This window comes from Neopelma chrysocephalum, unplaced genomic scaffold (genome assembly GCF_003984885.1).
Source record: "Neopelma chrysocephalum unplaced genomic scaffold, ASM398488v2 Primary Assembly neopelma1_45, whole genome shotgun sequence".
In the NCBI taxonomy this organism is placed as follows: Eukaryota; Metazoa; Chordata; class Aves; order Passeriformes; family Pipridae; genus Neopelma; species Neopelma chrysocephalum.
In genome coordinates this window covers 10708483-10723466 of record NW_020897704.1, presented here as the reverse complement: position 1 = coordinate 10723466, position 14984 = coordinate 10708483, and the positions used below count along the sequence as shown (strand labels likewise).

At 40.4% G+C, this 14984-nt stretch overlaps 1 protein-coding gene across 3 annotated transcripts in view; it reads right to left on the bottom strand.

Moving 5' to 3' along the window:
* The window catches only part of ATXN7L1 (ataxin 7 like 1), a 114711-nt gene extending 99826 nt beyond the window's left edge, over positions 1-14885 (bottom strand). For all 3 annotated transcript variants that reach the window (XM_027679347.1, XM_027679346.1, XM_027679348.1), the window contains exons 1-2: positions 14602-14885; positions 14034-14102 (exon numbers count right to left, since the gene is read on the bottom strand). In XM_027679347.1, the coding sequence (XP_027535148.1) occupies positions 14034-14102; positions 14602-14716 (184 nt within the window). In that variant the 5' untranslated portion in view covers positions 14717-14885. The remainder of the gene's footprint in view (positions 1-14033; positions 14103-14601) is intronic.
* Positions 14886-14984: the final 99 nt, after the last annotated feature.

The following is a 14984-nucleotide window of genomic DNA, read 5'->3' as shown; positions in this document are numbered from 1 at the left end:
CCCTGTCTAAGTACTTATAGACTTATCAGGTAGCCTCTACTGTCTGTTGATAAACTAAATAGATTGAGCTTCTTAAATCTTCCATTCTAAAGCTGATTATCCAGGCCTCAAATTAATGTAGATTTTTCTGAACTCCTTCCAGTTTTTCCAGCACCAGATGTGGACACAAGAACTGGGATACAGTATTTCAGTAAAGCTGGATAAAAAGTAGTAGTATTCACCTTCCTCCTACTCTCTCAGTTATGCACTTTCAGCTTCCTTCAGGACTGCTTTGCACAGGGAGTAATACAGAAATTAAATTAATCAACCCTCAAGGGTAACCCTTCCATTCCTACTTATATTCTACATAGAAGTTTTTCCTAACACATCAAATTCAGAATGGACCATGACCAAACTTACTTCTGTCTGTTATAAAGAAAAACATACATATTTTTTAAACCCCACTGCATCAACTCCAAGTGTGACAGAACGTATAAATTCAGTGCCTGTATTTTACAAGAGAAAAACTGCAGGGAGAAAGATTACAGTGGAAACATGTAATAGTTACCCAATTTAAACCTACCTCTTTAAACTATTTCATTCAATGAATTTGCCATTCCCAGCCTATTTTGCACTATGGCATTCTGATGCTCACTTGTCTATTCACCTCTTGAGGTGCTGGGTGGCCACAGCAGGCTTTATTCTCAGCAAAATCCAATGGGCACAATGAAAGATTGCTTCAGGCTAGAGCCAGTGTTCTTCCAGACAAAAGGCAGAGCTGCAGGCTAGTCATGGAGGATTTGCTAATGTTATAAATCTACCCATGTAGTGAAAATTAACTGCCAGTTATAATCTGCAGTTATCACTGGCTATCACCAACTAGTTTCCCTTCCTATCTAGGATGAAAAAGAACCTAAGTAAAATCATAAATATCTAGAATGACCATTTCCACAAACAGAACAAAAAGTAAACTGCCAAAAAAAATCTAGTTAGAGATTATAAGATCATATCCTACCATATCTGGTAAAGTAACCATGGTCCTCACTGGTAGAGCAGGTGCAGAAAAGAAGAGAATGTCCATAATGTTTGCATAGGAAAGGAGCAAGCAATCTAGCTTTTGGTGCAGTAACATCAAATTCTGCTTTTAAGTAATTAAAAAATGATTGGAAAGCACCAAACTAGTATGTAGTGACTTGCTAAAGTAATAGTGAAGTACTGTGGGCTTTTGCTATAATAAGAACTGGCCTATTCTCATAAGTGTGGTTTAGGTACCTGTTCTTTGAAAGAAAGATAAACCCCAGCAATGTATTTTGAAATACGGCAGTCTTTAATGAGTAAAATTCAGCGCCAATGGCAGCATTAACATTTGAAAAACAGTAAATAGAGTGCTAGTCAGCAAAGCCTGCTGCAATCTCTTGCAGGGAAAAGTAATGTGCTCTGGTATTTTACCTCTTTTTTTCTGTTTGTTTGGGGTCTTTTCCCCTGTAAATAAATACATTCTATGTACCAGTATTCACTTTGTAATCTAGAAATAAGATATTGATCCTTACCTTTCCAAATCATTATGCAATAACATATTTCAGTGCAGACTGGATTACACCCTATCAGTACACAGCAGGCTTTCAGCATTTTTTCATTTAATTCCAGTGCAGGTAGGATTGAGCTTTCAGTAGCAGCCATGTTTGCCCACCCTCTTTCAGTGACAAATGGATTAATTTCTACACATAGATGGTAGGATACCTTGGGCCTCTTTCCAAAGAAAGGTGATCTATAAACATTATCAGTAGTCAACTTGTTTATTCTCATGACTTCTTCCCATTCACTCACTCCCTCTGCCTCTCCTCACGTTGACATAAATTGAACTTCACCCTTCCTCTGGATATACACACATTGTCCTGATTATTACTCAAAGCAGCTTCAATATCGTGATTTTGAAGACAGGGAAGTCTCTCTCACAACTTCACAGTATTCAAATGAACAAGTTTTCAAAAGCACTTGTTCTGTGTATTGTTTTTATAGCACACTGTGCTTGCACATGGTATGTCAGAAATCTACCACAAAGAGCCCACATCCAAGGGGTTCTCCTAAAAAAAATTCAAACTGCAGAGGAATTCAGACACGACAGACTTACTCTAAGGTTGAAGTCCAGAACAACAGTCAAAGCTGCTTAGAATTTTGCCCGTTACTTATCTTCTGAACCTGTAATACGCATATAAACAAATGGGCATAAAAGAACTAATACAGAAGAAAGAGTATAAGAGAATGACAAATGCTGTTGCATACACCATGCGTTAGCTTCTCTTCACTTTTTGCCTAGTAGCAAAACTAGGGCACTATTCAGGAGAACAGATGAGGCTGAAGCCTAATAAAAAAGGGAATGTTTAAGTATTTGGAGAACAGAGGGCATGTTTAGGGAACAGAGTTAAGAAAGATTAAGATTTATCTTTCAATATTTATGTTATTTTTGCAGTCTGGCAATTACAATTAGTTTTGCTTTCCAGCTCCCAGACAGTAAGACAATATTAACAAAACAGGGAGAGTTTATTTTTACAAATAAACTGCTCTCACTAGGAATCTGTTCTGTACGCTACTTTCCTGTTGCTATACTATCAGTTTTGATGCCTCCTTCCTCCACATCAACTAATTATTCTTTACCTCCTTCAAATTCCTCCTTAAAATAGCTTCCTGCAAGAAAATTTTCAACACTCATAGACTGATTTTTGTCTCCACAACACACACTGCTTCATCTGAAATGCATCGTAAGCTCTCTCAAATACAGACCATATCTTGCTGGTTTTTAAAGCTAACACTTTTATATGCGTTACGTCATTTGAACACATATGTTACACATCTCTCCAGAACTTTTCCAAATATATACTTAATAACAAGGAACTAAAAAAACTGTAAACAACCCAAAACCCTACAGAAACTCCCATACAGGATAAACTCTTACCTTCCAGGAAAGCGATAAAGGTTTACAATACCTTTGATTTGCCAAGGAGCTTGGAAAACAAACACCCAGAATAGTGACATGTATCTTGAAAAGCTGGAAACAATAATAAGTGCCACAAAATAAAACTTGTAGCATTCCCTCCTTCAGCAGTGCAGTCAAGAATAATTTTTCCCGATGAGCAAGAAACCCAAAAATATGTAAAGCTGCATTACCTCTTTCAAAATTTAAATACCTACAAGGCTTGGTAACGTTCACACCCAGTGTGTTGTGAGTTATGAGAGTAGCTGAAGAAGACTTACACCAAGCACAGAATGTACGAAGACTCTATTAAAAGCGCTATACACACAGCTCACCATAATTTCAAGAGCTGAAACATTTTTCCTCCCATTTCTCCTCATGTTTTTCCATCGCCATGCATTCAGTTTCTTAGTATATTTGCCCAAGGTTCTCCAAGTCTTCTAAAAAGCCAAAAATACAGCAAAAGCATGAATATAGATCAGAACCACAAAACTTTATGACAGTGCACAAAAAACCCCTGAGAGACTTAGAAGAGAAAATCTGAAGATGTTTTTTCTTTCCCTTTTTTCTCAGTACCTCTGCGTGGCGACATGTATAAGCTGCTGGGATGACTGAACATTGATAACACACAGGGACATGCAGAAAGTTGCTTGGGAAAGGCAGGCAAGGTAATGGATAAAGCCTTCCAAGTCAAGGGATCAGCTCAATGCTCTGTGCGTGAGCAAACAGCTCTTTCCCACAGCATTCTCCTCTTCCTTAAACAAATGTTTAGATCTACTAAAGAGATGTGAAAACCTGAGATTAACTTCTTAAACACTGAGGAGCCTGCATCATGAATGACAGCCATTCCATGTAACACCTCTAAAATCATTAAGTCCTGCTTTCTGAGAAAAAAAAAAGTGCTGTATCATAAAGCATGTCTGCCTGTAGCATGTAGACAGGAACAAGCTTGCTTTGCCCTGCAAGACAAGCAAAAGCCATACAACCATGGTTACTGCAGCACTGCGCCCAAGCTCTCATGATACACCCTGAGCAGTACGACGTTACCCGGGGCCCAGTCCACGATAATGCAATCCCGTGGCCTTGTCTCGGCTCTGGAAGCAGGAAGCACAAGTCAGTATCAGTATGTGACAGATCACATAGACATAGTATCTACTTATGATGCACTGCAAGGAACAGAACTACTGCTTTCACATCCATCATGCAATATGATAGATATGACCAGACACACACTTCTCTCTCCTTGAAGGGCTTTTTTTTTGTGGTGGTTTTTGCTTTTACTTGCCAATACTAGGTCCACCAATCCTGAACTCATGCTTGTCTCAAACATCGATTTTCTTTGCTGTATTCTCGCCTGTCCTAGAATTTGCAGTGGAAAAGAGAACCAGTCTGAAAATGAGGTTATCGCACATTTTCTCTCTCTCCTGCTGCTTACTAATCTGTGCCATTCCTCCATTTGAGCTGAACCCACACCTGCAATTTCAGCCTTTTTTCTTCCTACTTTTGACTCACTCCTCAAACCTTTTCTTTTGTATCCATTTCTTTCTCCACAATAGAATGCAAATATTTATTCCAAGAGAAAGTGAGAAAACATAATAACCATTTCACGTTCTCCCTTCCCACTCCCTTTCTCTTCCTTATAGTTCTTCTTTCTTCCTCCCACAACAGATAGAAACCACATCTGTCCCACTCTCCACTTGCCTCACTCACATCGCCCCATACCTCACATCTCCTTTCTCCCCCTGCTTTGATAGAACAGTAGGACAGCCAATCAGCCTTTTCTATGCTTGAAAATCTACTTCGGACCCCTTGCTTCTCTAACTACGCTACTCTTTCTGTCGCTCTTTCACCTCTAAGCTCATTATGATCTGTCTGATAACAAATTACACTTCTGTCTCTAACTTCAGCCTGAGTTTCCTTCAGCTGTCCTTTGCACTACACTGAAACTATTCTTACTAAAATGTCTAAAAACTTTTTCTATTGCAACATCACATCAAGTTAATAATTTCCATCAGCCATAACCCTTGTGCATTCTTCATGGAATTAGATGCCTTTCTCTGTTCCTGACTTCCCTACCCTCTTCTGCTGCCCTTCCTTCCTGTACCAATCCCTTCACAGGTCACTGGCAGGCTCCTTATTCCTCCTTTGTCTTCTAGCAGGGCTCCATTGAGATGTATCTTTTGTCCCTTCTCTTACATCTCAGAATTTTACCAACACATCCAGTTCCCGAAGAGATAGGTCTCAAAGACAGTACATTTATGTCTAAACAAAAAATCTCAGTCTGTTTTTCTGACACCTCTCGCCACTGAGTAGCTGTCAGCTTCAGCTTGACACAGCTAGAACAGAACTTATATCTCATCACTCCCACCCTCTTTTCTCTACTTCCTCTCTTGATAACCCTGGACAGCATAATCATCTTGCCCGTCATTCAGATATAAAATACTATGATAAAACACTGTCATCTTTGCCAATGACTTCTCTCTTGATCCATTCATTTAGGTTACATCTATAGCTACATGATTCTTCCTGTCTTGCATCCCTAGGACAAAGTCTTCTTTAAACACCTTTATAGCTAAAGGTTTGTCCAGGTCTTCACCTCACACTAGCTATTTATATTTTCTTCTTTTTCATATTGACGAACATTATCCTGCTTGCTCTAAAAGTTCTTTCTTCTATATTGTCATACCGCTTTGCCATTCTCTCTGCATCCTTCTACGGACAATCCTCCATTCCAAATTTATATATTGGGAATGACTCTGCTTTCCAGGCTCCTCTCTCTTATGTACACTATACTGTCCACATCTGACTTGCTATCACACCATTTGCTCACATTTCTAGTTGGTTCATGATGTCAGTATCCATTTACTAAGCTTTTAACAAGCCTGTATTTTCACTCAGGCCAACTTCCACACTTGAGTAAGGATACCTTCAAAGCACTTGCGAAACTACTTCAACGCCTTCAAACATTACCCTAAAGCCTTCCTTGCCACAGTCCTAAGAAAGCCACTTTAGTTTAGGCTAAAGTTAAACACCTATCACGTAGAGCAACTAAGTCCTTTTGTTTGTCAATATTAAAACTCCTACTTTGTCATATATTAAAAAATTAGTTCTCTGCAGCACAACAATTTCACAACACACACAAGCACACACCCTTCCTCCTTGTGCTGGTACTCAGCACAGTAGTGTCTAGTGTCTGATGGGGCTGCTAGGCATTAGGATCATGCAAATAGTAATACTGCCTCCCTAATCACAGCAGTAACAGATCAATCACCTATATTCATCTAGATCATTGTCCTCTGACTATCTCCATTATCAGCCCCAAACAAACAAGGTTTTGGCTCTGACAGTGGTTGTTGTGGTGGCATGGGTCCAACAAGCTTTTCAGATTTAAATCATCATAGCATCCTGTCTCAACAGACATAACTAAGAGCAGCTTAAAAAACAACTGGATATGCTAACTGCTACCTGATAATCTGTCTAATCTAGACAATCAAAAGCAGCCAGCCTAAAGGCCGTCTGAGGATAGAATACCTACCAGAGACTCAAAAATGGACATATATAATGATTTACACATTTTTAAATCTCAGCTTCCATTCTGACCATTTCATCTCAAAATGATGACAAACTCAAGTCACCTTATTCTGTCACTGGAGAGGTCTAGTCCCATCCTGTTTTGTCTTGCTAGAGAAGACACTTCTGATTCAACAAACTTCTTAACAACTCTAACTTATATGAGATTAGCAGGGTTCAATTCAAATATAACTTCAAATTCACAGATTCTGACCTCCCCCTATGTCCAGCCCCCTGCAGTAGGAAGAGAAAGAATGACTGGACAGAAGACATAAACCACTGTAAAACAGAAAAAAATTATAAACAAAACTAAGAACATAGCAAAGATCATACAGAATCAAACCCCATGAACTCTTCCCCTTTGCCAGACATTCTTATGTCTTGATGTTACTTCGTGAGTCACCCTTCTGTCTCTTGTGCTGAACACCTGCTCCAAGGGAACGGAAAGGGAAGCAAGCCTGAACCCCCTGTGTACCGCGCACAGCTCTGTCACAATACAACTGCTTCCGTTTCACAGATGATTCAGGAGGGGCCTGTGGACTAAGTGAAACTGCACTAGACATGCACTGGAACCAGCAGCTGTGCAGAACTTAGAACTTTTGTTGTCAAGTTATTAGCTACTTCTGGCTGATGCTCTTTCTGATCTGGGAAAACTCCACTTCTCTTTTGCCAAACAGCCCACATTTTATAAATACATGAACACAGAAACCAAAAAGCTGGAAAACCAAATAATTCTAAATTCTAATTACTGTCAAGAAAACAGATAAATAGGAATATGTGTTGGGCTTAAGCACTGTATTATTCATACAACTTAGTAAAATATGAAAGGAAATTACTGAATAATAAGCACAGCATTTCAGAAATAAGGAAGACATTTCTATTGAGCACAAGACCAAGAGCAATCAGAAAGCTCACTTCTCCAGCAACATCAGTGGATTTCAGCCATAACTTTTAATAAGCCATACAAAACATTATGACAAAACCAGTCCCTTAAAATCAAACACAGAAAGGGACACAGAAAAGAAAAAGAGAGAAATTATGCATGCAATAGTTGGTTTTCCTATGTCCCACATAGGTTGTAAGTAACTGTGCTGGATTCCTTCTCTAATTTGACTCAGTTTAGTCAGCTGCACAGCACTATGATAAAAAAGTGGACCATTTTTACCCTCATAGCATCTACCCTTCTCATCCAGCAAGAGAACCATCAAAGATTTCCCGCTTTAGTCTTGCTGAGAGACCTCTGTCAAACACCCTTACTGTGTCATGACAGCATTCACCACAGGTTTTAATTACCTAAAGACACTAGCTTCACCCTGCACCTTTAACTCCTGAATCAGCTTTTTCAAGGACAAGCTGAAGAACTTCTGCACCAAGTTGAACTTGGAAGACAGAAAGATCCAGTAACTTAACCCATGCCCACATAAACTGAAAATCTTTCTTGCTAGTTATTCCAAAATTACTCTTAATAATGAGTAGTCATGGCACTCATATAACCTTATATTGGAGTTAACTCTTTTAAGAAACACATATATCCCTAAAACATATCCTACTTTTACTGAAGGAGAGCTTAGTAATGCACGCAGTGGACTACCAGAAACTCCACAACTTAAACAAAATGTAATTTGAAATGTTTTCTACAGGATTTTTCACTGCTTCCATCTAATCATACACCTCAGCTTTGGTTAAATGGCTAATATCTTTTGCCCCAAAGGTAAAACAGAATCTGATAATGTCCTAATTTTTAATTAAATAGAAAAAAAGGTCCATTTCAAAGAAATTACTCCATTTCATTGTGGAAATGGTTCAGCTCTTATGTAGTCTTTTTTGTAATATATAGAAACCTATATTTCATCTATAAACTATTAACCACATAAAGAGGCAGATAAACAAGAAAACACACACGTGTTTTTATATTTCAATCAAAATTAGACACAAGAAGTCATTTCACTTTCTGTGGTGACAGCAGGGCTTGGGGTACACTCTAGGAAACACATAAATTTCCCTCTTTCTCAAATCTGGTTATAAATTACAACAAGTACAAGGAATGTCAGAGACAGATCCTTAGTGACAGAGCTGTCAGTTGACAGAGAATCACACATGGTTTCCTCACATACAATCAAAAGAAGTACTTTAAACTACCAGGAGATCTAACCTCTTTAGAATAACTGTTGCATGAATAGTGAACATCAAGATATGTGCCACCTAACAAAACCAGAATTTTTAAAGAAGTCATTTAGAGAACAAGTTTTAGATACATATTCAAAAACATCAAAATCTTGATTCAAAACACAGAATGTCTGATCAGAGAGCTTTACCATTACTCCACTCCTCTTACCCAGTGTGTGGGTTGAAGAGCTAAAGGAAAGGTTTCAGAAAATAACTATGTAACTATGAGGATAAACTACAATTCTGACTAAATTTTCTGGGCACTATCATACATAATGTTTCATTCTTCCTCTGTCACCATTCCTTGAAACACGTTAAATGAGGTGACAGCCATAACCAGGAGCCACACCACCCCCCTGCAGAAGCTGTCCATGCAAAAAAAAAAAAAAATCAGTCAGATATCATACACAGGACTGATCAGGCACTTACACACCAGAATACACACCAAAACTCAATCCCACTCTAATTTCTCATCCTAAAGAAAACCCCCAGGGGGACCTTTGTCAGCATAAAGATAAGAACGGTAACAAAAAGTTTCTCTTGAAAACAGTCACAGTTTTGTGTCCTGACAATTCTCAGTTCTTCCACTCATCAAGCTTCACCAGAATATTACATCTGTTTAAAAATCAGCATCTCTGGAAGACCTTATTAGCTTACAGGGAAGAGACAGAAAATTATACAACATTCAACCCTCTCTTTTGCCCACTGCAAAACAAAAACTAAAACCACCCGCAAATCACCAACTATGTTGGTCTAAATTCAATAACCTCACACCTTTCTTTTGGGGTATGTGTTTAAAACCTTGCTATAATTTTCTTTCCCTCTCAGCTCTTTCCAACATTCCCTACTACCACAAAAAGGTGAAAGATGAATTCATCTAAGAAAAACATGAACGTTTTTATTCTTTTTGGTTTAGTATGTTTTTAAAGGAGACAAACAGCACCATCAAACCACTAGTAAACAAACAAACAAATTAAACAAAAATCAGCTCCAATCCCAATGCTTACATTAACCAGCTGGTTTTGTCTTGTCTTCACTTCTTTCCCAATCTCCCCATAAAGAAATTTAATTCTTTTTCTTGCTTTTCATAAAGTAGAATGTTTTATGTCACATCCTTTTTTCCCCTATAGAAAGTGTTCCCTACCACCACCTAGCTTCCTTAACTTCTTATTTTTCCAAGAAGAATGACAAAATCATCAAGATATTTTTCTGAAGAATTAAAAAGATACTGAAAGCTAAACTAATCAGTATCCCTTTAATTTTATACTGATGTTGTCAAAGGATTTATCAAAAAGCTTTCCATCAGACATTTGTGTGGGAAGTCAAAATAGGAAAAATATAGTGTAAGCAACTGCACAATAGATTTAAAACTCCAGTTTGCATATGTAATCATGAAGTAAAATGGTCAAGTTTACGGTGGTGCAATAATGATTGTAAACCTGTAGTTTTAACACAAAATCAGAAAAACTATTAGAATTTTTTACCTAACATCCTTAATGTCAAACGGTAATGAATCAGTATGGTCATTGAAAAGATTATCTGAGACAAAATACACACATCATCAGATTGAAACCTCAATAATACAAATGCACTGAACTGGGAAACTGAAGTTGACCACGACACCAAGCACCCAGATATAGACCTAAGTCCCATAGGTCATATTTAACCCTGCTGTAGTTCACAGACATACACAGGATATCTTTTGCCCCTTTACAGCCTGTGCCTACCAAGCACTCAATGCTTGCACATTTACTAAACCGATTAATACAAGTTCTGTACACAAAATCAAAAAATCCCACTCTTCTGTTATTTTCTTCAATATCGTATAAAGTAAAACGCATGCCTCCAAAATTAATCTATAATCAGTTACGGGTTAAGACTGATAATAACAAAACACTGTATCTACCTCAGGTACACAGTTACTGTGGCATTTTACAGGACACAAATTCTCAAATAAATGCAGACCTCTTTTACTATGCACGCTACCTGCAAGAAAATCTTTAATTTTTCAACTATGCCATTCAACTTTTTAAAATTCAACATAAATTCTAAAAGCTGCTCCAATTCTGATAACCCTTTTTTAGCTAAGACGGTTGCTTGGTAGTGATTTGTCAGATAAATTACACAATACTGTTTCTGTTTCCTGATTAGATAAGCAGATAAGTTTTTTTTCTGGCACAAACATTTATGCATAAAATTTCTCATTTTCTGTGAACACTTGCAACTTTGTAATCCCCTCTCCACAAGTCTGCATGCCAGTAAAAGTCAACCATGGACAGACTGCGTTTGCTGAAGGAAAACTTAAGAGTAAGTATTAGCATGCAAAAAGCAATTCTGTCTACAAAACTGAAAAAACGTTCAGGAAATTTCTCTCCCTCTGCGCTGCCTACATATACACTGCAGAATAAAGGAAAGCAGTGAGCAATATTTTTACCCTTATGGTGGGGCACAGGGGGCACATGGTCTCAGTGCATCTCTTGCATTTCAGAAATGAACAGCACAGTGATTGTGACCCCCTTGCCCAGGGATGCGCAAAGAAGTATCAACCCCTTGGGCAGGCGGAGACTTTGCAGTGAGCGTTTCTACCCACCACCTCCTGGGAATGCTGCCTCCCAGGTCCCCACCTGGGCCAAAGGGAGGAGGAAGAGCAGCCCACCAGTCCAAACACATACAGTACACAACCAGAAAGGAGGCAGTGAAGCAGGGATGAAGCAGGGATGGCACTTTTTGCCACCTGACCCCATATTTTTCTACAAAACCAAAGTGAAACACCTTGTGGTGGTCTGGAGGGGACCACTTGTCTTCCCATCCCTTTCCCCCACCACGCTCTGCACACAGTTTCACCAGTCTAAAAAGACTCCTTTGCTTAACCGCTTACAAAGGGATGACCACATAAATCTGGTCATATCAACTAAAGATGACAAAATGCAGACAAATATGACAAGAAGTAAATGTAGAGAGATCAGATTTTACACTATCTTTATCAAACAGGACAGTAATTTTTGATACTTAAAATCTTGTCTCTGTCGTCCTCAGTTACTTGATACAAGTAACATTTGATTTTTCTAAGACACCACTTACAATCTCTTGGCACCACAGATGCCATAAAAAGGTCTACTCAAATAGATAGGATTGTAAAGAAAAAGGACTTGGGTTTGGTATTCAGACCTATCATGACCACAACCCTTGCCTATGAACAAAGCAGTCAAAAAAATTCAACATGTCACAAGACAGATGTGTGCAAGATCAGAGTAAAAGCACAAGCATTTCTTCAAACACATGAGCAATGTCTCCTGCAGACCAATCTAACTCATCACATTTTTCCCCACCTTTATGAATAAGGATGGTGAGGCCCAAGAAGATTTACAGTGGATGTTCAGACATACGGATGGGTGTGGTAAAAACACCTGTATTAACAGACTGCTTAAGTGAATATAGAAATATTTCAACACATACTAATTTATTCAAACTTCATGAAAGTTATTTTTAAGTGATCTAACACAAGTTACTACTTGGAAGCAATAAAATTTCTAAAGCTTTTTATTTTCTAAATATAACAGTCAGGTGTGGTTTTTTAAACATTTATATTACACCATAAGTACTATAAAAACCAGTAAGTGCTTCACACCTGTCACCATCATAATGTCAGCAACAGCATTACACTTTGTTTGGAAAAAATTTTTCTGGAGAGTGAGTTTACATAGAGCTCCTTTGCTGGAGTCTCTAACCCCCCAAAAAACCCAAACAAGACTAGAACTGATAATCTAAACTGAACCGTTCTAGGAAACAATTTGCATATTATGTATGACTAGGGAGTAGGGACGTGCTTCAATCTTTATGTCTTGAGTAAGCTTATAATAAGAATTTGTGTTCAAGGACTTCTGAGCACAAAACATTTTATCTCAACAAATTAAGCTCCTTATGAAGGCCAAGCTGAAGTAGCAAGACTTTTATTTGATTATTTTTGAATCAACATTACTGACATGTACAAACTGCACCTTGAACCTTTTACCTATAAATATACTACAGGAAAATCCCATTTCTGCCACTAACTTATTTTTGGGCTGGCAAAATAAAGAGGTTCAGGCACTTAAGAATCAAGACAGGAACACAATCAAGCTTCACATCTCTAGAAAGGTCTTCCAAAAGGGAAGTTTTATGGTATTTCAAATGATTTTAATGTGTACTCCATGCAATTTTATAGTTTATCACACAAATCTACATTACTGATTAATTCATTCTTTTTTCAAGAGGTTGTTTAGAAAACATAAGATTCCTTGGAGCTGCCAAGATGCTCAAAATTGAATGCACGTGTAATGACAACTATAATATATTGAGAAACTTAACATCATTTCAGAATATATATTATGACATTACAGGTAATAGCAGGATTTCTCTCAGCATGATAAGTCACAACGAAGTTTCACTATGATGGGATCGTTCATTATGAACTGACTTTACAATAAGTATTTCTCATGACAGAGAGGTTGTATATGTAAACTACTTTCTTAACACAACAGAAACAAACGGAAAGCTACATGAAAGAGGGTCCCAAAGCATTTCACTAGTTGCATTAGGTGTTCCCCCAGCACGATGTTAATGACACGTATCACAAACAAAAGGTGTAAATTTGATTTGTTTATGCTCACCACTAAAGTTTCTCTTCTCGCAACTGACAGAACTGTGTCAGGTACGGCATACTGGCAAATACTAGTAGCCTGGAATCTGCCTGTTTATACTAATTGTATCAGAAAACTTTATGGCCCAAATGACTCGTTATATTTGTTTTTGCATAATATGCATGGCTTTGTCTAATGTAAGATAATATTTGACATTGGCCATTCAGTTGTCTGCAAGTCACACTCAGCAGTGAGAATGAAAAAATAAAATGTGACTTGAGCTAAAGTGAATGAACTCAAAAATTGTAACAGACTCTTCCTCTCCGCAAAGTGAAAACGTCTTCGCTAGTCACTAATGATACTATAATGTGTAAAGTTGATGCCCAGGTTTATATGCCTATCTTCACACAGAAGCAAGTGAGATGTTGCGTGAAGGGACAGGGTCTACAAAAAAAATCCAATATGGCCACTGATGTGTAGTTGTCTTTTGACTCAAAATTGCCTTATCTTTTACCACGTCGGCCAGTTGCACGCATACACCTGTTATACCCGTACTTCAAAAGAAGTTGACACAGTGACAGTCATCTGCATGTATCCAATCCTGAAACATTCTTCACGGCAGAGAGATCCATATGCTTTGAGACAACCCTGTCAAGGCCAAACCACAGTAATCCACAACCACCAAGAAACAAGACAGGTAGAGAGGTGTGCCAGCACTATCCACTTACCTTCTTTATTAAGCCTCATAACCTCCCTGCTTTTTCCACCCTCCTTTCCAGTCTCTTCTAGATCTACACCTGCAGAAGAGAAGCAGAGTCAGGAAGCGCCGAGGGCCCTGAGGTGTGCATTTATTGTTTGGCGAGGGGAGGAGGAGGAGGAGGAGAGGTGAGGAGGTGAGCAGTGTTTCTATTTGCAACAGCAAAAGCACAATGGTCGGAGCATCTGCCAGGGAGCGGAACCGCCGGGCCCCCCGCGGCAGCACCCTCCGCCCCCCCCCCTCCCGCGGCATCCTCCAGCCCCTCCGCGCATCCTCCCCCTCGCCCCCTTCCCCCACCGCGGCGCCGGCCCAGCGCCGCGGGGCAGCAGCACGGCAGGCGCGGCGTGCGCCTCCCGCACACATGGCACGGGGGCTCGGCCGGGCGTCAGCTGAGCGCCCGGGGGGGCGGCACCTCCCGGCCCCGGCGGGAGGAGGGAGGGGAAGGGAGAGAGGGGAGGGGGGGCGGCCCGGTCGGACCCCGGCCCCGCTCCGGGGGGAGCGGCGTGCGGAGCCGGACCGCGGCCGGTCCCTGCCCTTACTGTGCGGGGGGGCGGCGCCGTGCGCGTGCGGGGGGGCGGCCTCCCGCACCCAGGCGGCCCAGGGCTGGCCCAGGAACGCCTCGGGACTGGGCACGGGCCGCTCCAGGGCCGCCATGGCGCCGCGCCTGCTCCTGCCTCCTTGTTGCTTTTCCCGTTTCCTTCGGCGGCGGCGGCGGCGAGCGAGCGAGCGAGACACGGGATTCGAGAACGCCGCACGTCATCCTCGGGACGTTCCGCCGCCCACACGGGGGTAGTGTCAGCCCCTGCTCCCTATCAGATCGGGCTCCCCGCCGCCCAGCGCGCATGCCCGCGCCCCCCGCGCCTGCGCCTGGCGCCGCCGGCACCGGGCCCGCGCCCGCCCCGAGGGGCGCCGGACCCGCGCG